We start from the raw sequence: 27,723 nt of genomic DNA on the forward strand, positions 1-27,723 counted from the left end.
AGTCTGATCCCGACTGTGACAGTGAGCTACCATGTAACTTTGGGAAAGTCACTTACATATCCATTACTTTTCCCCAGCTTATCAGATGGGAAAATGTAACTACTTCACCTCCTAGAGACATTGTAAGGACTGGATAATGTTTGTAAAGATTTTTGAGCTTCTCCAGTGGAAGGTGCTGGAGGAAGACAAAGGATTCTGTTATTAGAGGTGTCTGATAACCCAGAAGGACACAGATAAATTAGCTAATGTTACTGATAGTCCAGCTTTCCCCTGTATAAAATAAAGTTGAGGATGGAGCTGTGTCAAACAGTTGCTTGGGAGACACTAATGAGAAAGTTGCTGGCTTCAAAGCCTTGTTACTGGTTTAACCTAAAAGTATGAATTTAAACCATCATAGTTAAGCCAGTCTAAGTCCCTGTGTGGACACTATTTTGGTTTAAGAGATGCTTATTTCGGCTCAGCATAAGATGACTGAGAACAAGTTTATGCTAAACCAAAATCAGAGTATCCACACAGGGGTTTGCATCAGATTAAGTATATTGGTTTAACCCCCCCTATTCCCATATTAAACTGATGCACCTTTCCTATGTAGACAGGGCCTGTGACGGTGAGGCTACTACAGTCTACTGCCGTCTTGCTGCTTAGAATCTTCTGTCTGTGATTAAACAGAAGTGAAGTACTCAAGAATGCCCCAAATGGGAGCTTTGCAATTATCCAGTACTAAACATATCGGCATCCTCCTCATTAAGTGTGTCTGTTTTCAGGCAGATTAGTTATGCTTTGAGATTGGGAGGGGTTGGGCGGGATCAACAGGAAGATGGAAGGGGATCCCGGAAGAGAAGTAAACAGAAACCTAAGGTAAAGAGCCAGACAAATGTACATACAACACACACTGCAATCCACCCACTGAGCAGCTGCCAAAGGCCAAAGTGTTGGTTTTAGAAGATCCTCATTTGAATGACATCTAAGGACAGCATCTCACGGTGACAAAGCCAGGTTGTCCTTGTTCTTTGGACCTTAAAGATAACACAAACATACCGCCCTGGAGAATCAACAAAAGGAGCTAGGAAGTTTTGGCTTTCCTTTGATTTTATTTTTGCAGCTACTTGGTATTGTGAGCAGAGCAGTGGAGATGCAGCACTGATTAGACAGCAGAAGAGGCCCCCTGGAGTTGTTCAGCACCTGCATAAATTATCAAAGTGACAGCTTTGTACTTACAAAGAAAAGCCTCTCCAATGAGAGATGAGCCTGGTCAGCAATCCATCCCTGCTGGAGATGCCGGCAGAGAGGTGGAGCTAGTCCTAGAGCAGCATGTCTGACCTGATCAGGGCATAGGACCTGATGCAAAGCCAGCTGAAGTCAAAGGAAAACTCAGCCACTGATTGCAGCGGGCTTTGGTGCATCTCTATATGTATAAGCTTTCGTGAGCTATAGCTCACGAAAGCTTATGCTCAAATAAATTTGTTAGTCTCTAAGGGGCCACAAGTACTCCTTTTCATTTTGCAGATACAGACTAACACGGCTGCTACTCTGAAATCTATATGTATAGTAATCAGATGGCATAAGTGAAGGAAAGGGAGAACATAGAAAAATTTGAGGTTTCACCACAGCCCTAGAACTTTTCAGGAAGTTCTACAGATTTCTCAAAATATTTCAAAATTTTGTTTTGAGAGGGTGAGATAATCGATTTGCCTTGCCCCACTTCCCAAATACAGCAGACCCTTCAGAGACTTGGGATTCCATAGCTCATTAAGTTCTAAATGATGAGTTCCAAGTACTCCTCTCTCTAGGGCAGCTGTAGCAACCTGCATGAAACTTGGAGGAGGAGCACAGGTTGCAGGAGGGAAAAATTTGAAGGAGGCACCAAGAAGCCAGTCTGTGTGCACATGGCTGGAAAGCTAGCTGCAGTTATGGCAACTCTGTAAATAGTCCCCTTAATAAAGACCTAGTTTAGTTTTTGAAACATGGAGTTCTCTCATATTGAACAGCTCGTATTACATGGCACATGAAACAGCAGAGATCAACCATTGTCCTTGGAAATGGGTTTTGGGGTCCCTGCTATATAATGAACAACTATGAGAAAATAAAAGGGAGGAGAGGATGAGCGTACTTGCACAAGGAGAGCTGGTAGTATGTAGAACCATGCATAGTGAAGACAGGCACTGTACAAGCTTTCCCACACAGCTCTGCCCATGTACCTCCTCCCTGAGCTACAACAGCCCATCCTGTTCTAAACTTGCCCTACCACAGCTCTGTCAATGCACCTCAGTCCTCTTATGTAACACCCCCTGCTATTCCGTTGCTAGGCCCTTATTCAATTCAACAAGCACCTTTACAGATAGGGGGAAATTTGAGATAAACCTGTTCCAATGTTGAAAAGTTTTAGTTTCCAGACCTGACAATTTGGCCTGTTTCACCAGTAGTAAATTCACTTTAAAAGGAAGGCACCCAATGTCCCAAGATCCAAATTGATCTTTATCCCACACAGACTTGGTGTTCTCATTTTTATTAGTGAAATTATTTAGGTCAGAAATGATGAATTATACAACTGCCACTATGGAAAAGTCTTATTCAGGTTAGACATTAATCCCACAGCCCAGTAACTTTGTGCACAAACACTTGAGTGCCTTTCCATCCAAGCTGGGGCAGGTTGTGATTAAAATGAAGAGAGAATAGAAACAGAAAGTTTCTATAGATGTAGGACACTGAAATGGGGAACAGGGACACAGAGAGATTAACTGTTTTATCCAAGGTCATACTGGATGTCAGAGCTGGGAATTGAACCCAGCTCTCCTTAATCAGCACCTTAATCACAAAAACATTCTTCCTCCCGTAAACCTCTGGCACAGAGCTAACATTATAAAAACAATACTGAGTCTGAAGTTTATAGTCTTACTCATTTATGCTTTTGCCAGTGTATCCATAATAAACGCTTATATTGTGTACACCTACCAGTTAGGGACTACTAGGAGCTGCTGTTGCTCTGTTAAGTAGCTCCATAGACAAAGCACATGGAAATATGTGTAATGTAGGTTTATGGGTCAACTCCCAGACTCAAAATAAAAAAAGTCATTAAAAATCAGCTTCCACCAACCCACACAAGGGTATGATTGAAAGACGATACATCTTGTTCTATTTCCACCTCCATGTTCCTTCCTTGGGATGTTTAGGATGTCCTAGCACCACCAGTTAGCTTTGTTGTTAATAAAGACTAAAAGTGTTCTTCCTCTGGCCAAGCAGCCAGAAACATCAGGCTGTGGTTCCCTGACAACCAGCCCAACCAAGATCTAGTGAGGAATGACTGGTTTCAGAGTAACAGCCGTGTTAGTCTGTATTCGCAAAAAGAAAAGGAGTACTTGTGGCACCTTAGAGACTAACCAATTTATCTGAGCATAAGTTTTCGTGAGCTACAGCTCACTTCATCGGATGCATACTGTGGAAAGTGTAGAAGATCTTTTTTATATACACACAAAGCATGAAAAAATACCTCCTCCCACCCCACTCTCCTGCTGGTAATAGGTTATCTAAAGTGACCACTCTTCTTACAATGTGTATGATAATCAAGGTGGGCCATTTCCAGCACAAATCCAGGGTTTAACGAGAACGTCCTGGGGGGGGGGGGTAGGAAAAAACAAGGGGAAATAGGTTACCTTGCATAATGACTTAGCCACTCCCAGTCTCTATTCAAGCCTAAGTTAATTGTATCCAATTTGCAAATGAATTCCAATTCAACAGTTTCTCGCTGGAGTCTGGATTTGAAGTTTTTTTGTTGTAATATAGCGACTTTCATGTCTGTAATCGCGTGACCAGAGAGATTGAAGTGTTCTCTGACTGGTTTATGAATGTTATAATTCTTGACATCTGATTTGTGTCCATTTATTCTTTTACGTAGAGACTGTCCAGTTTGACCAATGTACATGGCAGAGGGGCATTGCTGGCACATGATGGCATATATCACATTGGTGGATGTGCAGGTGAATGAGCCTCTGATGGTGTGGCTGATGTTATTAGGCCCTGTGATGGTGTCCCCTGAATAGATATGTGGGCACAGTTGGCAACGGGCTTTGTTGCAAGGATAGGTTTCTGGGTTAGTGGTTCTGTTGTGTGGTATGTGGTTGCTGGTGAGTATTTGCTTCAGATTGGGGGGCTGTCTGTAGGCAAGGACTGGCATTCATAAACCAGTCGGAGAACACTTCAATCTCTCTCGTCACGCGATTACAGACATGAAAGTTGCTATATTACAACAAAAAAACTTCAAATCCAGACTCCAGCGAGAAACTGTTGAATTGGAATTCATTTGCAAATTGGATACAATTAACTTAGGCTTGAATAGAGACTGGGAGTGGCTAAGTCATTATGCAAGGTAACCTATTTCCCCTTGTTTTTTCCAACCCCCCCCCCCCCCCCCCCCGCAGACGTTCTTGTTAAACCCTGGATTTGTGCTGGAAATGGCCCACCTTGATTATCATACACATTGTAAGGAGAGTGGTCACTTTAGATAAGCTATTACCAGCAGGAGAGTGGGGTGGGAGGAGGTATTTTTTCATGCTTTGTGTGTATATAAAAAGATCTTCTACACTTTCCACAGTACGCATCCGATGAAGTGAGCTGTAGCTCACGAAAGCTTATGCTCAAATAAATTGGTTAGTCTCTAAGGTGCCACAAGTCCTCCTTTTCTTTTTGAGGAATGACTGTCAACTGCCAACTCAGCTTTGTGGGATGGACTATAGGGAACCAGATTAGACTACCAACCCACCCTGGCTAAGCAGTGATGCAAAGCTAGCTAAATCCTTCAGCATGATGGCAAGAAGAGGTCTTCAGTCCCTCACCCCACAGTAAGCTGAGAGCCCCAGCCTCAGCAGAGTTGATGCGGTTAGCGCCTAGAGAAGGCAGCGTGGGTGAAGCTAATGTTGCTGTAGAGAGCCACCTGCTGGCCATTCTCAAACAGCATGATCCAAGCTCTGAAGTGAACTCAGTCCTGCCTGGCAGGCTGGAGAAAAAGTTTTTTTGAGGTGAATTAGGGAAAAGGTTTACACAGGAGTCTGCTATAGACCACCGGACCAGGGGGATGAGGTGAACGAGGCTTTCTTCCGGCAACTCACAGAAGTTACTAGATCGCAGGCCCTGGTTCTCATGGGAGACTTCAGTCACCCCAATATCTGCTGGGAGATCAATACAGCGGTGCACAGACAATCCAGGAAGTTTTTGGAAAGTGTAGGGGACAATTTCCTGGTGCAAGTGCTGAAGGAACCAACTAGGGACAGAGCTCTTCTTGACCTGCTGCTCACAAACCGGGAAGAATTAGTAGGGGAAGCAAAAGCGGATGGGAACCTGGGAGGCAGTGACCATGAGATGGTCGAGTTCAGGATCCTGACATAGGGAAGAAAGGAGAGCAGCAGAATACGGACCCTGGACTTCAGAAAAGCAGACTTTGATTCCCTCAGGGAACTGATGGGCAGGATCCCCTGGGAGAATAACATGACGGGGAAAGGAGTCCAGGAGTGCTGGCTGTATTTTAAAGAATCCTTATTGAGGTTACAGGGACAAACCATCCCAATGTGTAGAAAGAATAGTTAATATGGCAGGCGACCAGCTTGGCTTAACAGTGAAATCCTTGCTGATCTTGAACACAAAAAAGAAGCTTACAAGAAGTGGAAGATTGGACAAATGACCAGTGAAGAGTATAAAAATATTGCTCGGAGATGCAGGAGTGAAATCAGGAAGGCCAAATCACACCTGGAGTTGCAGCTAGCAAGAGATGTTAAGAGTAACAAGAAGGGTTTCTTCAGGTATGTTAGCAACAAGAAGAAAGTCAAGGGAAGTGTGGGCCCCTTACTGAATGAGGGAGGCAACCTAGTGACAGAGGATGTGGAAAAAGCTAATGTACTCAATGCTTTTTTTGCCTCTGTCTTCACGAACAAGGTCAGCTCCCAGACTGCTGCACTGGGCAGCACAGCATGGGGAGGAGGTGACCAGCCCCCTGTGGAGAAAGAAGTGGTTCAGGACTGTTTAGAAAAGCTGGACATGCACAAATGCATGGGGCCGGATACGCTGCATCCGAGAGTGCTAAAGGAGTTGGCGGATGTGATTGCAGAGCCATTGGCCATTATCTTTGAAAACTCATGGCGATCCGGGGAAGTCCCGGACGACTGGAAAAAGGCTAATGTAGTGCCTATCTTTAAAAAAGGGAAGAAGGAGGATCCTGGGAACTACAGGCCAGTCAGCCTCACCTCAATCCCTGGAAAAATCATGGAGCAGGTAATCAAGGAATCAATTCTGAAGCACTTAGAGGAAAGTGATCAGGAACAGTCAGTATGGATTCACCAAGGGCAAGTCATGCCTCACTAATCTAATTGCCTTCTGTGACGAGATAACTGGCTCTGTGGATGAGGGGAAAGCGGTGGACGTGTTGTTCTTTGACTTTAGCAAAGCTTTTGACACGGTCTCCCACAGTATTCTTGGCAGCAAGTTAAAGAAGTATGGGCTGGATGAATGGACTATAAGGTGGATAGAAAGTTGGCTAGATTGTCGGGCTCAGCGGGTAGTGATCAATGGCTCCATATCTAGTTGGCAGCCGGTATCAAGTGGAGTGCCCCAGGGGTCGGCCCTGAGGCTGGTTTTGTTCAATATCTTCATAAATGATCTGGAGGATGGTGTGGATTGCACCCTCAGCAAGTTTGCAGATGACACTAAACTGGGAGGAGAGGTAGATACACTGGAGGGTAGGGATAGGATACAGAGGGACCTAGACAAATTAGAGGATTGGGCCAAAAGAAATCTGATGAGGTTCAACAAGGACAAGTGCAGAGTCCTGCACTTAGGACGGAAGAATCCCATGCACCGCTACAGACTAGGGACCGAATGGCTCGGCAGCAGTTCTGCAGAAAAGGACCTAGGGGTTACAGTGGACGAGAAGCTGGATATGAGTCAACAGTGTGCCCTTGTTGCCAAGAAGGCCAATGGCATTTTGGGATGTATAGGTAGGGGCATTGCCAGCAGATCGAGGGACGTGATCGTTCCCCTCTATTCGACATTGGTGAGGCCTCATCTGGAGTACTGTGTCCAGTTTTGGGCCCCACACTACAAGAAGGATGTGGAAAAATTGAAAAGAGTCCAGCGGAGGGCAACAAAAATGATTAGGGGACTGGAACACCTGACTTATGAGGAGAGGCTGAGGGAACTGGGATTGTTTAGTCTGCGGAAGAGAAGAATGAGGGGGGTTTTGATAGCTGCTTTCAACTACCTGAAAGGGGGTTCCAAAGAGGATGGATCTAGACTGTTCTCAGTGGTAGCTGATGACAGAACAAGGAGTAATGGTCTTAAGTTGCAGTGGGGGAGGTTTACGTTGGATATTAGGAAAAACCGTTTCACTAGGAGGGTGGTAAAACACTGGAATGTGTTACCTAGAGAGGTGGTGGAATCTCCTTCCTTAGATATTTTTAAGCCAGGCTTGACAAAGCCCTGGCTGGGATGATTTAGTTGGGGATTGGTCCTGCTTTGAGCAGGGGGTTGGACTAGATGACCTCCTGAGGTCTCTTCCAACCCTGATATTCTATGTTTCTATGATCCCCAACTAAAACTAGAGGGGAGACAAAGAACAAAAATGGCGTTGAAAGCTCAGGTTTGACCTGCACCATCTAAGCCCTGGATTTTGTTGTTCGAAGCTCCAGCTGAGATCTGAGGTCTCCTTGTGTTTGTACAGTGCAGTGCCTAACGCATAATAAGTGACTGTCCTGAAAAGTTTACAATCTAAGGTCTTGTCTGCATGAGAAAGTTAACACTGCTTTAACTTGAAACAGTTTTTAAGCTCCCACGTGGACACTTATTTTGGTTTAAGTGTGGCTTATTTTGGTTACTTAACCCATCTGATAACTGCCTTACGCTAAACCAAAATAAACTGAAATAAGAGGGTCCACACAGCCTTTCACACGGGTGTAACTAAAGTGGTTTAAAAACTGGTGCAGCTTTCTCATGCAGACTGGTCTTAATAGACAGGACAGGGTGGGAGATAGAAGTGTTAACCCTCTGCTACAGATGGGAATGGAGGAATAGACACAGTAAATGACTTGCCCAGCGTCAGTCCTCTGGCAAAAGCAGGGGATTGAACCCAGGTCTCCTGCATGCTATTTCAATGCCATAAGACTACCCTTGCTCTCGTTCCAGAAGCTTGTTGTGAAGTCTGTACTTTTACCAGCTTTCCCACTGCCTTTTCATTTGCAAATCCCAGCTTCCCAAAGGGGAATAGTGCTAAAACATCAATAGCCTCATTATCTGAATTTAGAAACAACAAACATATGAACACAGATTTCTCCACTGCCCATTACCAAGTTCCTGAGTTGTCTTTTGCTTGTCTCCCACCCATAAGGGCCCGAGGTCATATGAGGGAGGGAACACACTGGCACAGGATAGACGTTGATTAATATTTTCAAATGGTTAAAACCACAAGATTCTTCATACAGGGTGCCTAGACAGAGTAGTGATGGGTGCATTAGAAACACTGTAGATTAGATTAGGTTCTAACTGATAAATTATGGTCATTTTTCATCAGTACTTTTTGTGGATTGGAAACTCATATTTGACCTGTAAGTAGAGCTGGTCAGAAAACAGAATTTCCTTTTTGCGAGAAATTCCAAGATATCTTTTCATTCCAAATCAGCACAAAGAGTCAAAATTTCCATCGGAACAAGCATTCCCCCCCTAAAATTTTATTTGGAACCAGTAAATTGTTTTATTTCTGCAATATGAAATATTACATATTGGATTATATAAATATAATTGTAATTCTAATAATCAAACTGAAATGAACTGAAATGTTAATCAAAACAAAATGTTACAACACTATTGAAATGAGAAAGTCAATGATTCATTTAGACTTTGTCCCCATCGAAAATTTCCTGAGAATTGCCATGTTCCCACAAAACATTTAGATTTTGACAGAACTGCATTTTCCAATGAAAAATTGTTCCATCAAAAATATTTTGGACTAGCTCTGCCTGCTGGCCCTTTGGGGCAGGGACACTTCATTTAGTGTCTTCCGCAGATTAGCATACACTGTTGGTGCTTGACCAATAATATCGCTCAGATACCACCAAGATGGAGTACAGTGTATTGTGATAACATAGGGCACAGTTTAGTTGTCCAGGAGAAAAGGGGAGATACACAATGCAGTAAGAGAGACCCATTCTCTGTTTGCTGAACCAGCCCTGGCAGCTAAGTCTGCAGCGACCTATCACAGCATAGAAGTGATTTGGACTGGCAGTAAGAGAGGCCTGCAGGTGGTGGCATTGGTCAGCTCCATTTGTGTATTAGGCACAAGCAACCAGTCACAGGTAAGATATCCCTGAGCACACAGGTGCCTCTGGCCACAGGGCTGGTAGCACATGCACAGATGTGGAAGGACACAAGTCGTATTTCTGAAAGTCATGGCACTTGGGTACCAAGGTCCCAGGTACAGCAGAAATCCCAACAATAGATTTTAACATATAAACTCACGGGGCAAGGTACCAGGGCACCACCTGGTCATTGAAAGTCCAGACCAGCAGCTTCCCCTCCCTTTGCAGAGTGGCTGCTTGGGAGAGAGAGGGGAAGGAGGCTTTGGTGGAAAGGAGGACGCACACCCACGTATCGTAGGGCTGAGACAAAGGCCCAGACTGTGCCTTTGCTGTTTGTTACACTGGCAGTTGGCACAGAACAGGGAAATTATTGAGTGATCCATCCCCTGTCATCCACTCCCATCATCTGGCAGCCAGAGCTTGGGGTTACATCCCTGACCATCTTGGCTAATAGCCATTGATTGACCTGTCCTCCAGGAACATATCTCTTATCTTTTTTTAACCCATTTATACTTTTGGCCTTCACAACATCCCATCCACAGGTTAACAGTGCATTGTGTGAAGAATACTTCCTTATGTTCCTTTTAAACCTGCTGCCTATTAATTTTCATTGGGGACCTCTGGTTCTTGAGTTATGTGAAAGAGTAAATAATACTTTCTTATTCACTTTCTCCACTCCATTCACGATTTTACAGACCTTGGTCATATCCCCCACTGAGTCATCTCTTTTCCAAGATGAACAGTCCCAGTCTTTTTAACTTTCCTCATATGGAAGCTGTTCCATCCCCCTAATAATTTCTGTTGCCTTTCTCTGTACCTTTTCCAATTCTAATAGATCTTTTTTGAGATGGAGCGACCACATCTGCACACAGTATTCAAAGTGTGGGCGTACCATGGATTTTATATAGTGACATTATGCTATTTTCTGTCTTATTATCTTTCCCTTTCCTAATGGTTTCTAATATTCTGCTAGATTTTTTGACTGCCACTGCACATTGAGCCAATATTTTCAGAGAACTATCCACAATGACTCCAAGATCTCTTTCTTGAGTGGTAGCAGCTCATTTAGACACCATCATTTTGAATATATAGTTGGGATTATGTTTTCCAATGTGCATAACTTTGCATTTATCAACACTGAATTTCACCTGCCATTTATTGTCCAGACACCCAGTTTTGTGAGATCCCTTAGTTAAGTCCAAAGCAAAGAGTTACAATCTTGAGTAATTTTGTATCATCTGCAAACTTTTTCACCCCACTCGTTACCCCTTTTCCCAGATCATTTATGAATATGTTGAACAGCATGGTCCAAGTACTGATTCCTGGGGGACCCTGCTATTTATCTCTCTCCACAGTGAAAACTGATCATTTACTCCTCCCCTTTGTTTCCTGTCTTTTAGTAGCCAATTATTGATTCACAAGAGTACCTTCCCTCTTATTTTATGATTGCAAACTTTGCTTAACAGCCTTAGGTGAATGACCTTGTCAAAAGCTTTCTGAAAGTCCAAGTACGCTATATACACTGGATCACCCTTCTCCACATGTTTGTTGAGATCCTCAAATCTAATAGGTGAAGCATGATTTCCATTTACAAAAGCTGTGTTGACTCTTCCCCAACAAATCACGTTCACCCATGTGTCTGAGAATTCTATTCTTTATTATAGTGTCAGCCAATTTGCATGGTACTGAAATTAGGTTTACCAGCCTGTAATTTCAAGGATTGCAAATTTATCAATTTGCTTTATTTGGTATATACATTTAATTTGAGCCTCCATTGTGATGTTTTTAAAAAGTGTCCATGCAGCTTGCAGGCATTTCACTCTTATGACTGTTCCTTTTAATTTCTGTTTAACTAGCTTCCTCATTTTTGTGTTGTTCCCCTTTTTGAAGTTAAATGCTACTGTGGTGGGCTTCTTTGGCATCTTCCCCACCACAAGGATGTTAAATTTAATTACTATATGGTTGCTGTTACCAAGTGGTCCAGCTATATTCACCTCTTGGACCAGCACTTGTACCCCACTTAGCATTAAAAGAAGAATTGCTTCTCCCCTTGTGGGTTGTTTGCTGGAACTCTGTTTGTTGCTCTTTGTGAGTAATGTATGGGTGGAGAGCAAGGATGGCCTGAAGAACCTGCTGAATCACTTTCTTGCTAGCACTCAACTATTGACATAGTTTGAAAACATCTAAAGAAGTGACTGGCCTGCTAACTTGGTAGATACTGTAGCGTACAACCACATGAATTGGGAGATGCCATGGGATTGGGGTTTCCCAGGCTGATGGGGTTTGAGAGCATTGCTTGGCACTTCTCTCAGTCATCAGAAAGGGAAGGGCAAGATTAGCTCATGTCCACATTGAAGCAGTTCCTCATTAGTAGCTTTGGACATGAATTGCTTTGACCACGGGACCTTTGTCCTATTGGCCTCCCTACTTTTTTCACCTGTGTCCATTCCAATTTATCTTCTCCTGCTGGACTTTCTGTATAACCCCCTCCTCATGGGCAGCATGTGAACTGCCGGCTGCGGGAGGCTAGCCCCCAACCCCGCCCCTTCTACTCGAGGCCCCACCCCTTCTGCCCCCTGGAGCCCAGAGCCCCCACACCACCACGGCCACTGGCCCAGTCCTGGCCCAGGCTAACCCCCCACCCCCAAAGGAGTGCTGGGAGCACGGGTGGCATGCGGCTGCAACTCCCACAACCTCAGAGTGCGGGAGAGTGGGTGGTGTGTGGCCCCTGCCGCCCCAGCCGGAGCACTGGGGGCTGGAGGACTGGAGCCGCATGCAGGGAGTGGTGGTAAGCAGGGGGCGGGGCCACACCTGGCTGTTTGGAGACGCCCAGCCTCGCCCAGCCTATGTAACCTGCCGCCCATGTCCCTCTCCAAATCTCTGCACCATTCTCCTGCCTCCTTCTGCATCATATTCAGATTTCTTCTCCTCACTTCAGGGTTCTGCAGAGTTCTGCTCTTGCCTGCCTCTCAGCTCTCATTTCCTCCTCTGTCTTGTCACTCAATGCATTGCTCAGACCACTATACCTTGCTGTCTCCTCCCACTGCCATTTCCTGCCCATTCTTGGAGCCGCCTCCTTACTCCTGGGCACCAAGCGCTCTCCCTCTCCTCTTTTCAGTGCTTCCTCCAACACCCTGCCTGCTTTCCACTGCTAATCTCTGCTTGGGTGTTCCTTATGGCCACTGCCGCACCTGATCATGATAAGATACGTGCATGCGTGTCTATTAATAAACATATGAAGCAACAATTCCTGTTACAAAAGCTTGTCGTGTGAAAGCAAGCCAGATGCTCTGCACATGATTCTCCCCTTCCTCTTGTCTGGGCATCCCTCTCCCTATCCCATCCCCTCCTTCTTTCTCCACATTTGATACTCACCCTTCTATTATCTTTTAGGCTACATACACACCACAGATTACGTTGGTATAAATCAGGGGTTGGCAACCTATGGCACGCGTGCCAAAGATGGCAGGCGAGCCGATTTTTAATGGCACGCTGCTGTCTGCCGGGTCCCAGCCGCCGGCCCCGCTCAGCCCGCTGCCGAACTCAGGCCGGGACCCCGGCAGGCAGCAGCGTGTCTTAAAAATCCTGCCTGCCCCAGCCCACTCTTCTCCGCCCCTTCCCCGCCCACCCCGCAGGAGCAGGGTGAAGAAGCTTGGTCCTGCCGGCGGCGGCTGCTGCTACTGCAGGGCAGGCAAGGTCCCCCCACCCCTGCCTCTTCCCCCAGCGCGCTGGGTTCCTGCCCCTCCTCCTCTCCCTCCCTGCAGCCGATCAGCTGATGGCCCTTGCGCCGAGGGGGAGAAGCGGAGCCACAGTGCGCTTGCTGCTCTCGGGGGGAGGCGGAGAAGAGGTGGGGATGGCGTCTTGGGGAAGTGGGGTGGAATCAGGGCATATCCCCTCCAGCCCCCTGCCGTGAGCCGCTCTGGGCAGGGGGCTGGGAGCACCCCCATGACCCTAGCCCACACCCCCAGCCCTCTGCCCTGACCCCTACACCCCCCCACACGCATCCCAGCCCCCTGCCCTGACCCCTGCACACACCCCCACACTCCCAGCCCTCTGCCCTGACCCCTGCACCCCCCACGACCCCAGCCCTGACTCCAGCACCCCCCTCACATGCCCCCAGCCCTCTGCCCTGACTCCTGCACCCTCCTCACACACCCGCAGCTCCCTGCTCTGGCTCCTGTACCCCCCCACACCCCATGCCTTGACTCTTGCACCCCCCACATTCCCACCCCCACCCTGAGCACCAAACAGGAGCTCCTGCCCCCCCCACATTCCCATCTGCACCCCTCACACCAAATGGGAGCTGCCCAGGTAAGAACTCCACACCCAAACCTCCTGCCCCAACCCTGAGCCCCCTCCCTCATTCTAGCTCTTCGCCAGACCCTGCACCCCAACCCCCAGCCTGCTCCTTCACCCCCAGCCCTGTGCTCAGTGCACTCCCACCCTCAGCTCAGTGCAGAGAGACAGGAAGAGAATGGGCTAGAACCAGGGAGAAGGTAGGTACCCACTCTACATGGGCAGGGCTGGGATCCCAGACCAGCAGCGGGCTGAGAGGGGCCGACAGCCAGGACCCTGGCTGGCAGGAGCTAGTGGATGGAACCCCAGACCGGCAGCGGGCTGAGCCGCTCAGCCCACTGCCAGTCTGGAGTTCTGACTGCCGGCCCCTTGCCAGCCGGGGTCCCGGCCGCAGGCCCCGCTCAGCCTGCTGCCGGCCTAGGTGAATGGAACCCCAGGCTGGCAGCGGGCCAGTGGCATAAGATCAGCATTTTAATTTAATTTTAAAGGAAGCTTCTTAAACATTTTGAAAACCTTGTTTACTTTACATACGACAATAGTTTAGTTATATAATATATAGACTTCTAGAGCGAGACCTTCTAAAAAACGTTAAAACGTATGACTGGCACGCGAAACCTTAAATTAGAGTGAATAAATGAAGACGCGGCACGCCACTTCGGAAAGGTTACTGACCCCTGGTATAAATGATGTCACACAGGGGTGTGACTAAAGCACTCCCCGAGTGACGTACGTTACCCGAAGCGCGGGTGTGGACAGCGCAATGCCGCGCACTGGGACGGGAGAGCTCTCTCCCCTCAGCTTAGAGCGTCTGCACTGGTGCAGCTGCCCCACTGTAAGCGCTGTAGTGTAGCCATCGCCTTAGTTTATGGTCTGAGTCCGTTCCCACTGAAGACAATAGGAGTTTTACTGTTGACTTTAGTAGGAGCTGGACAGGATTCTTGGATAACAAGTTCCTCAGGGTGGGGAGCTTGTGGTTTTTTTTAGATTTGTAAAGCCCCATGCACCCTTGTGACACTAAATAAACAGCAGCAGCAGGAAGGTAAGCTCTAGAAAGTAGTGATTTTAGCATTCATATACTTCTGGACATATTTAATGCAAGGGACAGATACGAAATAATTAACTTTCAAAACAGCCCTATGTGGTGCATAAGTAGTGATATCCCCATTTCACAGATGGGGAAAACTGAGACTGAGAGGTAAAGTGACTCACCCATGGCCATACAGCAAGCAGTGGCAGAGCCAAGATTCAAAGTCAAGATCTCTCAACTCCTAGAGTTACGCTCTTTCCTGTAGACCACAATTCTTGGGATTATACAATAGGGAAAAACGGCTGCTAGGAATGGAAGTGTGGGAGATGAAGCCCATGCACACACACTGCCTGTCAGAGTAGCTTAAAGGATCCGAAGCACACCAATTTAGTCTGATGGGGCGGGGGGAGAGAAATAAACCCACTCCTTTATACACTACGAGATTGCATTGAGAGGATGTGAGCATCATCAGGCATCAAGACTTTTTGATGTAACTATTGTAGTTCTCAAGGTTAACCCCTAAAAGTGATGATTAATGCCACTCAAAAAATTGATATTTCAATTTTTTTTTTTGCAAATCCCCTCCCAATACACTTTTCAGAGTTTAAAAAAAAACGCTATTTTCAGTTTTCCAAAATGTTATTGAAAGTATTATGGATGGTTTTGAAAATATCAAAAGAAAAAAAATTGATTTTTTTCCCCGTTTGTTTGGTTTTTTAATTTGGGCAGAAACAATTTGGTAAATTTGACCTGAATCTGCATTTAAAAAAAAAAAGTTTTGTCAGACATTTTGCCCAGCTTTAATGTAGAGCTTTTGTGCAGCGTGGTGGGTGTTCATAATTTCCCTTTCAGAGAAATTTTGCTTTGTGGCCCTGAGCCAGGTTTCTCAGGCAGGGGAGCCATACCTCACTCTCTCTCTTCTGATAACCTCATAGTTTATCTGGCTTTTTAAGTTTCATTTCTTTGACAAACAAGCTTCCAGAAATCAAGTTACCGGTAATATGAAAATCCAGACGTGTTGTTTGCGAGTCTTTGTAATAAAGGTTAATATATTTTTCTACACATGCGCTGTTTCCAATGGATTTGATTAATCCAATACATTCAGAGGGATTGAGAAAGGCAGTAGAGCCAGTCATGTGAGCTACGGTCCTTGGATCCTATTTCACTGATAAATGAACATTAAATGCAAGGCTTGTTTTCTTCTTTTTTCAGAACAAAGGAAGAAATACTCCAACTCTAATGTAATTATGCATGAGACATCGCAGTACCATGTACAGGTGAGTTTGCAAACAGCCTTTACGGGAATGAGCAGTAAACTGCGTCAGCGATGGGTGCTGATAACGAACGTGATTCATTTGTATCATGACCCTTGCTTAATTCACTATGCATGACACATCATGGAACCTAATTAGTTCAGAGGCCAATTAGAAGCCTTTCTACGAATGAGCAAAGGTCACCCTACCCACAGGAAGTCATTGATAGTGGCTGATAATGAAACCTCTTGAACCGCGTGCTCCTTTCGCCAGTGTTTAGTCTGCTAGTTCTTTCTTCCTTTTCCCATTCCCAATGCCTTTTGAGGGCTAATGTAAACGTACTGTTACAACCTGGCCCACTCCATGCAGTCACCAGTCTGTTGACAGTGGACTTGTGCTTCCAAGCCAACCAGGTCTGGGCAGAGAGTCTAGTCACTGTTTCTTAGGACACATTCCTGGGCTCAGACCTCTTGCCTGATACTCTTCCTTGGGACAGGGAGGTGCTGCCATCCAGCTACCCTGAATCCAGCGTTCAAGACTTCCCAGGCTCCCCAGTCACAGATACCTGCTCCCCCAGCATTCCACCCAGGCTTTGGGCTTCCAGTTTAAACCCTTCAGGGACAATGTGGCAGGAAAGCAAGGAACACAGCAAAGGAATTTCTTAACCACCGTGATTTTACTCTTAAAGCACCCAACAGATCGAGATCTTTGAAACTAACACGAGTCCTAAGACACATCCTTCCCTCATCTGATCTCACCCCTTCTGTGATTCCATGGGTTGTCTATGTTTCAGGCTGGGCAGGGTTCCTCCTGCCCTCCCCAGTCCTTCTTACATGTGGTGAAGATTGGCTCCTCCACAGAGCTGCACCCCCTCTTAAGTAGGCCTCCGGGCATAGGTCTACACTTCATCGTAAACCCAGGTCTGTGGGACCCGGGCATGTGGACTTGGTGTTTCCAAGCCTGTGCTTGAGCATCCATACTGCATTGTAAGCCTGGGTTTATGCTAATGAGTCCATACTGCATGCCACAGACCTTCTGACTTGCATCTGCAGCTTGAACTGCACAATGACAGGGCTGGACCAGTGTCTCAGCAGGACTTGGCTCCACCCCCCAACAGGGTCCTAGGACCCAGGTCCTGCATGCATGCTGATCTGTGTCAGACTGATTTGTGAGTGGATGGAAGCGGGGAGTTGGGCTCAAACTGCATCAGAGTCCAGCCTGAGCGTGCAATGTCGAGATACCCCGTCTCTCTGCCAAGTGTTCCAGTGCAAAGCTCCAGCCTCTCCCACAATCATGCTTGACCCAGCTGTGTAGAAAAAGACCTTATGCCATGGGGGTTGGCCAGGAGTTGAGAGTCACTCAAAGTCAGTAGCACCAGGTGACTCTCAGTGATAGTGCTTCATTGAGGTATCTGCTTTCCCGGGCATGGCAGAGCAGCTGTGTGGAAACAGTACAATAGGTTGTCTTTGGGCATGTTTACGCTTCTGTTCAACACAGTACAAAATGGAGGCCATAATTTGATACTTACCTATCCCACTCTGCTGCACATACATTATAAATTCAACAATACATCCCTTGTTTGTAGCCCTTGCATTTTGGTGTTGTGGAGAGAGAGGTTGTGAAAGCCACCAAGGTGTTGACGCAATTCACAAAGCCTTGTGATGTCAGGACAACAGTCTTTCTAAGCTCCTGGGTTCAGCACCTCTAGCTAGCTGTTCTGCAGTGAAGACATAGGCCTCTGAGGGTACATCTACACAGCAACTCGGAGGTGCAATTCCCAGTTTAGGTAGATGTTCTGCTCAAACTAATGCCTAAGAATAGCAGCATGGCTGCAGCCCGCAGCAGCATTGCCAGTGGCTCAGTTCAGCTGTCTGAGTACAATCCCACCTGACTCCTCTGGGTATGTCAGTGGGCAGCTAGGCTGAGCTGACACCCATGCCATCACGAACACACAGTTCTAGCTAGGCACTAGCTAAAGCAGAGCTAGCAAGTGTATGTCTACCCACGCTGGGAATTACACCTCCCAGCTTCATAGACATACCCTGAGAGGGTTACAGGCTCACCACCTCTGCCTTGTTGGGCTGAGATCAAGACCCAGGCCTTTGTGAGGCCTAGCTTGCTGATCTGACACATCACAGATCTCCGGGAGGCAGCAATTCTAACATGCTGAACTAACGTCAAGGCTCAGATCTCCAGTGATACATCCACACAGCCAGTAGCAGCAAGCCTCTGAGCCCAGGTCAACCGACTTGGACTCATGGGCCCAACATTACCTTGTTAAAAATAGCTATAGCTGTCTGAATATGTCCCCAGTGGGTCAGGCACGATTGAACTCATGTGGCTAGCCTGAGCCACTGCCCACGTCACCAATTTTACTGCGCTAGCTCAAACTGATCCGGGAAGCACCCTTTCAGCTGCCGTGTAGACACACCCAGTGCGGTCTCTAGCTTGCTGAGAGAATGTCAAGTTCCCGCTTTTGTGAAATTAGGGTTCACTTGCTTGGCTGATGTCAGGACAACTGCCTTTGGCAGCTCACTGGCCCAGCATCTCTAGCTTACAGGGCTGATATGAAGGCAAAGTTCTCTGCAAGGTGATTAGCTCATCAGCTATAGCCTGCTGAGCTAACATCACGGCAGAGACCTCCTTGTGGGCTACTTGCTCAAGAACCATTGTCAAAGGGTCAGCGGGGGTCCCAAGGCACCACCCTCTCTCTGGCAGCGGTAATGCCTCGTGGCCAGGGTCCAAGGCACCGCCCTCTCTCTGGTGGCGGTAATGCCTAGTGGCCAGGGTCCAAGGTGCTGCCCTCCCTCTGGCAGCAGTAATACCTCGTGGCCAGGGTCCAGTAGTCACTGCAGCCAGCGGCTGTATTTCCCAATGGTGAGAGTCCAAGTAGGCTGCTTTCCCTACTGGCTAGGGTGCCTAGTGGTGAGTGTGGCGAGGGTAGAGGAACTCCAGCCCACCCTATTCCAGCTGCTTCCGACCTAGGGCCTTTCAAAACCAGCTACCCTGGTACAGGGCTCAGGGCTCCATATCTCCAGATGCATTCCCTGCGTCGCTTCCTGCCCTTTGCTCTGTCTCTGGGATCCCCTCTGACGCATTGTCTCCTTTGGTCCCCGCGGTTGAAAGGCTTCCTGCTGCACGGCTAAGGTGTGCTGCCTTCATGGGTTGGAGTCCTGGTGGCGTCTCAGCAGGCAGCACACATCCATTCTCCTCCTCAGCCATCCACACTGAGCTGAGGTGCTTCCTTTTATATTCTCCCTCCACTGGGAGCATGGCCCAAAGCCAGTTTTTAAATCCTGCGTCGCCAGTGCAGGGTTGATGTGCCCCGTCACAGCCATAGCATTCTGGGTCAATACCAAGCATGCACTGCTAAGTTCTCTGGATCAGTTTCTCTAGCTTGCCCAGATGATGCCAAAGCACTGGTGGCAACTAACTCAGCAGTTTTAGCACGGTAGGCTGTTACCAAGGTCCAGGCCTGTGTGAGGTCAGTCACAGCACCTTGAGCCCCCTGAGCTTATCTAGAGACCCTCAGTTCTGTAAGACAACTCTATCAGCATTTGGCTGGCAGGCTGATGTCAAGGCAAAGACTGGGCCTCTTGGAGCTTGCTGGCTCAGCAGCTTTTGTGTACTGGTCTGAAGCCAAGTAAGCCTCTGTGAAAGTCACAGCCACAGCAGCAGTGGTTAAAAATAGGTCCACACAGGTGAGGGGAGTGCAACCATTGTGGTGGTTGTAGATTGTTATAGGTATTGAGGTTCGCAGTGTTGTTATAGCTATGTTGGTCCCAGGAGATCAGAGACACAAGGTGGGTGAGGCATTGTAGGAGCTGGTCCAATAAATATATTAACTCACGCGCCTTGGCTCATAGGTATTGACATCACATTATGAGAGGATGTTGTGTCATCTCATGTGATGGGACATGGCACGTGGAAGAGAATGGGACAAAGGAATCAGCATACCTGAAAGGAATCCATGTCCCCAAGTAGGCCTGGGCCGGGGGGGGAGAGGGGGTGGGAGGGAGAGAGAGAGAGTGAGTGTGTGTGTGTGTGAGAGAGAGAGAGAAACACTTGTGCTCCCATCCTTTCTTTCTACTCTGTAGTGCCAGGAGGGGAGAGGCAGCTGACAGGGCCGCTCTGTCTAAGGGAGGGGAAGTCAGCAGCAGGGTCTCCCTTCCCTGCTCCCCAAGGGGAGGGAGAGCTGAGTGAAGCAGGATCTGCCTTTCCCCCATGTCTGTGCCCAAGGGCACAGGAGGAACCAGCAAGGCATCAGGAGGAGGCAGACTGGGGCCTCCCAACTTGGACAATCCTCCTCCTACACCAGATGGGATGCTGCTGCTCTGCCTAGTGGCAGGAAAAACTCAGAGATTCATCAACTCCCCAGCCAGGCACCAGTCCCTCCTGCTGCTCCCACTTCAGATTCTCCCTGACATCACCAGCCAGTGAAGAGGCAGGAGGAAGGGGAGCTCTGGGAGAGCCGAGTTCTCCTAAGCCTAGAAGAGAAAAGGCAAACGCTCTTGCTCTCTCTGCTTTAAGCATGTGCTCCCCCATGTGACCCCCGAATTTAAACTCTGGTTGATTGGCACAAGCTTATAAATTAAAGGAGAGTCCTACAGTGGTTGCTGAAATCCATCTGCCAGAACAAGAGGACCCCACTGAACGTGACCTCCCACCAAGAGAGGTAAAGGGGCTCCCTCTCCAGCTGTTGTTGCTTGACCCTGCTGTGGCCTGCTCGACATCAAGGTAGCAGCACTCCCATCTTCCATTGTTACAGACATCCCACTTCCAAATGAGGAGCCAGCCTCATCGGAGAGAGGATCCTTGCTCCGCTGAGCCCTGAAATGTAGCATTTTGGTGGTGATCCTGTCAGGGAACATCAGGCAATTTCTCCGTAACACCAAGATTTGGTCTCCCTGTCATGTCAGATTTTAAAGCCCAAAGAGACCACGATGATCATTTAGTCTGACCTTCTACAGAACACCAGCCACTGAGCTTCACCCAGCCACGACTCCATCTGCTAGGCAGAGGGTCAGAATCTACAGGCAACATGAGAATAACGGCCTCACTGCTCTTCTTTGCCCGTCACTACATGGGACTCTTTGAAGGGGTGCACTGGGGAGGAAAAGCATTCTGTGCGGGGTCATGACCCCATCTGGGGCCCATTAATAGGTTGTGGGGGATCATGGCCACCCTCCTTTATATGGCTAGACGAAAAAGGGGGATGGGAGCATCCTGAAAAACGTTTGTTGCAAAATGGCATCAACCGTGTGGAAAAGGTAGAGAACCCCTGAGTCAGAGGACATGGAGAGCCTAACACAGGTGTGTTTGGTTCAGCCATCTCGCGGCTATCAAGCTGCATTTTAAAGAATTCTTTTCTAACTTGCTGAAAATTAGGAAAACCATAGACGTGAACTGAAGAGCTAGAGGAGGTAGCAAAATCTTATGCTGCATGGACGGCAAAGTTTGCGGAACGGCGAGCAGCCCTCCTCTGCTGTGTGCAGTAGCTAGGCCTCACAACAATACTGTTCTAGGGGGACTCTAGGGAGACTGTTGCATCAGAAGGTATCACTGCCACAGATTAACATTGCATTGGGTATTGGAGGCTGAAGCAAGGGCAGGCTGCCAATGGCCTCTCATGGGATGTGTGGATCCAAGTGAAAGGTCTGTGCTTCCTGCTTCGCTCCCTGAGGTGGAATGGTATTACAGAAGCAACACAGTCAGCAGGCAGTGTAGAGGATGCATCTCTTGCTGTGCTGGGGCAACACCTTCTGCTTGATGCAGAAGTGGCATTGAGCATCTAGCCCTGCTTTGGTTTGTAATGAGCATCTTCTGGCCAGAGGCTGTCAGGTGGAGGAGGAAATGGGTTGATTCCCATGGACCGTTTCCAGTCCACAAGAAATAAAAAGGTATCTAAAACCAGTTGGTCACTTGTCATATATTTTAAATGCACGAGGCAGGAAAAATAGGAAGATGAATTTTTGAGATAAATTCTTTCTTATCAGAGGTTCTTATATACTAAAAGAAGTATCCTTCTGTCTGCTGTAGAGACCTGATCCAGCAAAGCACTTAAGCACCTGCTTAACTTTAAGCAGGTACCTGAGCAGTCCCATTGATTTCAGTGGGACTACTCAGCTGCTTAAAGTTAAGCTCAGTCTTAAGTGCTCTGTTGGATTGGGACTCTTTTGTCTTGTATAATTAAAGTTCAGAATAAGTAACTTGATGGCTAAGAGCCCCACTTTTGCTGTTGGTCACTGATGTGCATCTTGATTTTCACTTAAGAAAAGATCCCTAACATGTGACAAGAGTATTAAACCACTATTTCAATTAGACCTTACTCTAGAAAAAGTGTGCTGTATAACTGCACCAGAGGTGTATAAACTTTGTATTGTCCATATTGTCCTGAATGAGAATATAATAAAACCTTTAAATGGCTTCATTTCCCGCTGGCCTGTCATTTTTATATGCACACTTGTATAGACACATGCTACACATCATAAGCTGAATGACTAAAGGCTCATTTTTCTTCACATCCCTTTTCCTAGATCTCAGATACCGTATTTTCAATCTGATTTTTATTTTAAGCTATCATTAGAAGCCCCATAGTGTTACGTACCAAAAGGAAGTCACGGTGACAGAGAAGGGACTTTAAACAGTGACACACACTTCAACCCCCATTAGTTATGTTTCATGCCACCCATCCGTGAGGCTCCACTTGAACTCTGATCAGAGCAAATACGTTTTCATTGCCATCCTGCAAGGTGTATGTGTTTTCATAAAAAATGAGTTGGCCTTTTATATGCAGAACAGCGATTTGTATAATGATAAAACTTGTTACTAAATTGCATTCATGGTCCATTCTTACAGTATATATTGGATCTGAATCACTTTACGGGTGAAATAGATTACATTTTGCTTTTAGGCTTTCAAGTTTTCTTAAAATGAGATAAATACAAGACAGTAGCAAATGTCCCCCTTCCCTGGTAGCTTAAAAAAAAATTGGTCCAGTATCTAGATAAGAGTGAATGACAGGGGGGAGGAGAGGAGGCAAGGGTGGGGGGGAGTTAATCTACCAATACATGTTATGACAGTCATGTGAGCAACTATTACCCCTATAAATATTAATATAACCAACAGCAAATAGCAGAGGAATTTATGAAGACTGTAAAACAGGTAGATGAATGCCATAGAGCTGATTAGAATTCCAGGCAGTGACTGTAAAACAATGCAATTCACTGTTCGGAATTCAGTTTTGTCACCTCAGGAACATAAATATAGATAATATTATTGCCTTTATGAAATAACATTTGTGGTATAACATTTTAATTACCATAAAACACCTGGGTGTGTTAATTCTCACCTGACTGCATGGCCAGTTCCGGCTTTCAGCACAGCTGCTCAGAGCACACCTGCCATGGTTTTGTTTACGTATGATTCAGTGCCCAGTGAAGTCAATGGGAGTCTTTTCCTTGCCTTTGATGGGTGTTGAAATGGGCGCCTATTCAGTGCTAGGCATTTTACACACTTTCCTCCCTCCATCCAATCCCACATCTTGGCCTGTCTTTCTCACATCTCTTCATGGATGTCTAGCTATCAACTTAAATGCAACACCTCTATCACGATGCCTACAGAACATGGCTGACAATGGCTAGTCAAGCAGGTGGTGACTGCTACATATTATGCTATTTAAGCTATTATTAGAAGCCCCATAGTGTACCAAGAGGTACTTCCCACGTACCAAAAGGAAGTCACGGAGAAGGGACTTTAAACAGTGACACAAACTTCAGCCCCCATTAGTTATGTTTCATGCCACCCATCTGTATTATGATCATCCTCATCCTCCCCAGGCACCTCTATTTGTCTATTTTATTCACCTGTGGTGTTCCATCATAATTCTAGACTATGAACACTCTGGGGTAGGAACGTTTAGTACAGTGCCTGGACCAATTGGCCCCTTATCATTGATTGAGGCCCCTCACCACCACTGTAAATATAAGCAATAATAATATGAAATGATGTCTACTTCGAAAAGAGCTGACATTCTACCCCTGGCAGACAAAGGACAGGGGAAAAGGAGAACAAGGAACAATGCACGCTTTCTTCTCTTAGGGTTCAGAGCAGTAGCTGTGTTAGTCTGTATTAGCAAAAACAACGAGGAGTCCTTGTGGCACCTTAGAGACTAACAAATTTATTTGGGCATAAGCTTTCGTGGGCAAGAACCTGCCACTCTCGTTATCACTTCAAAAGTTATTTTTCCTCCCTTTGTACCCTGCTGTCAATTGAATGGTCTCGTTAGATTAACCTCACCCTTGGTAAGGCAATTCGCACCTTTTCATGTATTTATACCTGCGCCTGTATTTTCCACTCCATGCATCTGATTAAGTGGGTTCTAGCCCACGAAAGCTTATGCCCAAATAAATTTGTTAGTCTCTAAGGTGCCACAGGGACTCCTCGTTGTTTTCTCTTACGGTGAGATTCACCACTCTGCTGGGAGCCTATCCAGCAGTGACAACCTATTTTCTGCCTTACAGCTTAAATAGACCATTGCTTTAAAAATGTTACTGGTTTTTCTAGCTCTTGATGTGATACCAGGTTACAGCTACAGATCTGATTTATTTGTATGCCTCTTGTGAAAGGTCAGAAGGTTACATGGCTTTCACTGGAATCATTGTAGAATGCCAGACAGTATTATCCAGTAACTATAGAATTCATGTGTGTCACTGCTACATTCTCTGCAGTCAAACAACATTAGCCCAGGAGTTTCCCAATGCTCTTCCTGTGCTGCAATTGCACCTTATCTGCTCGTGAAGCATCCGTAAGTGACAGTGGATTTTATTTTCTAGGCCTTTGAGTTGGATCATCCATTGTTCATCAGCTAATGTTATTCCGAACAAGGTTACCAAGGAGAACTGTGCAGATCAGAGGCCCCTCAGCACCACTGGCATCCAAGATAATTACTTGTGACCCCCTCCTCTCGCTCTCATTCTAACTACCTTTATACATAGAAGAGTTACCAATTACCTTGGTACGGAGGGGTGAGCTGGAGGTGAAGAGCTCTATATTCCTTCATCATTCCCCTGTGTAGGGCCAGCTTTATAAGCAGTATAAGCGGCTGCCTAGAGGCCAGTTGGTCTCACCTTTTTCCATACTGTGACTCCATGTTATTAAAAATAAATAAATACACTCACGATTCCCCTCCCATTGAGCCATAAAGAAAGGGAGGGGGATTGTGCCTCAACCTGGACCAGTTCACACACAGCTTGGGGTTAAAAATCTACGGTTCAGAGCGCCATATCTAGGAGGTATTGTGACAAAGCATGGAGTCTTCACGACTAGCCGGTTAGAATTGCTACACTGGATACTGTCTCTTTAAGGGTAGCTGGAATGGGAGCCCAGCGAGATGGGGGGAGGGAGTTAAGAATTATATACCTACGATGCCAATGCTGCTGAGGGGCAGGCTTGCCTCTGATCCACACAGTCCCCCTCTTGGTAAACTTTATTCTGTGCTACATGATTGAAATGAGCTAAGCTGACTTGAGGTCACCCTCACTCTTATTAGCCTGACACCTCTCCTGTGTGTATTCTCCCCCCTGCCCCCGCAGCACTTAGCCACATTCATCATGGATAAGAGTGAAGCCATTGTGACAGTGGACGACGCCATCAGGAAGCTGATGCAGCTCAATTCTAAAGAGAAGATCTGGGCCCAGGAGATGCTGCTGCAGGTGAATGACAAGTCCATCCGACTGCTAGACTGCGAATCACAGGTAGGTCGTGACCTTTCTCCTCCAGGGCAATATGCAAAATGGGCAATAGACTGCATTCAAAAGTATGCCACTTTCCAGTTGGCTGGGGAGGGGTAACATGCTTTTCTGGGGCTACTAAACTGAAAAAAATTGATCCAAAAAACTGCAACAGGGATTGACTGATTTTAACCTGTAGGACAGAAGGGTTTCCTCTAGAGTTTGAGTGCACAGCAAGGTGGGACTGAACTAACTAACCAAACTCTCAGCTCCTTGCTGCTATGCTCAGGGGTGAACGATAAGTCAGACCTCGGTGGAAGTGACAGGTGGAGATTGATGGGTCCAGTCAGGAGTCCACAAAACGGTTTGGGTGGAATTCATCACTATTAATTATTTGTATTTCTGTGGCTCTAGGAGCCCCCAACACAGATTGATGCCCTGCTGTGCACATGTGTACACACACAGACAGTTCCTGCCCCAAAGGGTGTACAAGCTAAATAGCCAAGCCAAAGGGTGGGAGGAAAGTCTCATTATCCCCAGTTTAATAACAGGGAACTGAGGCACGGACATACTTGCCCAGGGAGTGTGTGGCAATGCCACGAATAGAGCCCAGCTGTCCTGAGTCCCAGTCCGGTGCCTCAACCACAACCGCACCCTTCCTCTCGGTGCTCCCCGCCCAGCCCCGCTTGCCTGTGTTAACGCAAGCCCAGCGCTGCTAGGTCACTGCTGCAGGTGGAGCGTGGCAAGGGGGCGACCTCTGTAGCACTAACACCAATGCATCGTGCTGCAAGCCCAAGAAGCAGCCTGTGCTCTGGGACCCCATCCCCAGAAAGCAAGGTGGGAAACTCCCCCTCCTCCTAGTTGGTCCCGAATTCCCAGGCTCATTCATCGTCCCCAGACACTGACGGGAACTGTCTTCAGTGTCCGACACAGAGCTTCAGGGACATGTACTGCCGGGAGGCTCCTGCCCAGTGAGGTCTCCTACTCCCTGCAACAGTGACTGCGTAAGGCAATGCAGGGGATGTCTAGGTGTTCTTTTAACACCACTCCCGGGTGCATAACCCCCTCCCTGATGTTTCACAGGAGGAACTGGAGGACTTTCCCCTGATGACGGTCCAGCTCTGCCAAACTGTGCTGAATCAGATGCGCTACACCTCCATCCTCCTGCTGGTGTGCCAGGACTCGGAGCAGCACAAGCCCGACATCCACTTCTTCAACTGCGACGAGGTGGAGGTGAGCAGGGAGGGAAAGTGAGAGGAGCTCTAGGAGAGAGAACTCATTACTGCTTGGGGCTAGATTTTCAAACCTTCCCCCTGCTTGGGCACGTCAAGATTAAAAACCAAACCAGAACCATATGGAAATGACGATGCAAGCCTCCATGTGCGGGAGCGAATGCAGAGTGGATGCACAGACGCACAGTCTGCATGAGCTTATCCTAAGCTGGCTCAAGTAAGGGTGCAGAGCAATGAATATTGTCATGCCAGGGTACTTTGCACTGAACACTGCCTTTCGTTCCACCCTGTCTAACATAGACCCAGAGCAGAGAGATTTCACCAGAGTACGAATTACAGCGGCAATGCTTCCCATCCCTCCTTTTAGCTGGTAGCACTGGAGAGCATTCTGCCGGCCTTAACTGCAATGCCTGGCCTGGCATTTACTGCTGCTGGAGATCCCCTTCTCAGTCAGAGCGGTGTAAATTGGTGCAGCTCCACTGAAATCAGTGCAACTGGCACGCAAAAGAATTACGTCAATACATCTGGAATTACTGGGAGGTTTTCCCTGCAGCCCTGTCCATTCTGGACCCTCAGTTGCCTCTTTCAATCCTATCCCTTTCTCTTCCAGAGAGCCAGTATGCGGCTGTGTAGCTTTGTCATCAGGCACACAGTCAGGAGTGCAGCCAGGAAGCTCTCTCCTTATCTACGCTGAGATTTCAGCCCCACTGAGACTGCAACTGCCAGTGAGCAAACCCCTAGTGTAAGCTCAGTTTACCCTAGGGCAACACAATTTGTATCCCAGTTCCAAATCAAAGGTGCAAATCACCAGTGTAAGCACATAACTACCCTCGCGGTTTGCACAGACACCAG

At 47.2% G+C, this 27,723-nt stretch overlaps 1 protein-coding gene across 1 annotated transcript in view; it reads left to right on the forward strand.

Moving 5' to 3' along the window:
• Window positions 1-27,723, forward strand: part of EPS8L2 (EPS8 signaling adaptor L2) — a 108,656-nt gene that overhangs the window by 50,708 nt on the left and 30,225 nt on the right. Inside the window, exons 4-6 of the mRNA XM_077819875.1 lie at window positions 15,868-15,932; window positions 25,502-25,663; window positions 26,723-26,872. Of these exons, the coding sequence (XP_077676001.1) occupies window positions 15,868-15,932; window positions 25,502-25,663; window positions 26,723-26,872 (377 nt within the window). The remainder of the gene's footprint in view (window positions 1-15,867; window positions 15,933-25,501; window positions 25,664-26,722; window positions 26,873-27,723) is intronic.

Source organism: Eretmochelys imbricata, chromosome 6 (genome assembly GCF_965152235.1).
Source record: "Eretmochelys imbricata isolate rEreImb1 chromosome 6, rEreImb1.hap1, whole genome shotgun sequence".
In the NCBI taxonomy this organism is placed as follows: Eukaryota; Metazoa; Chordata; order Testudines; family Cheloniidae; genus Eretmochelys; species Eretmochelys imbricata.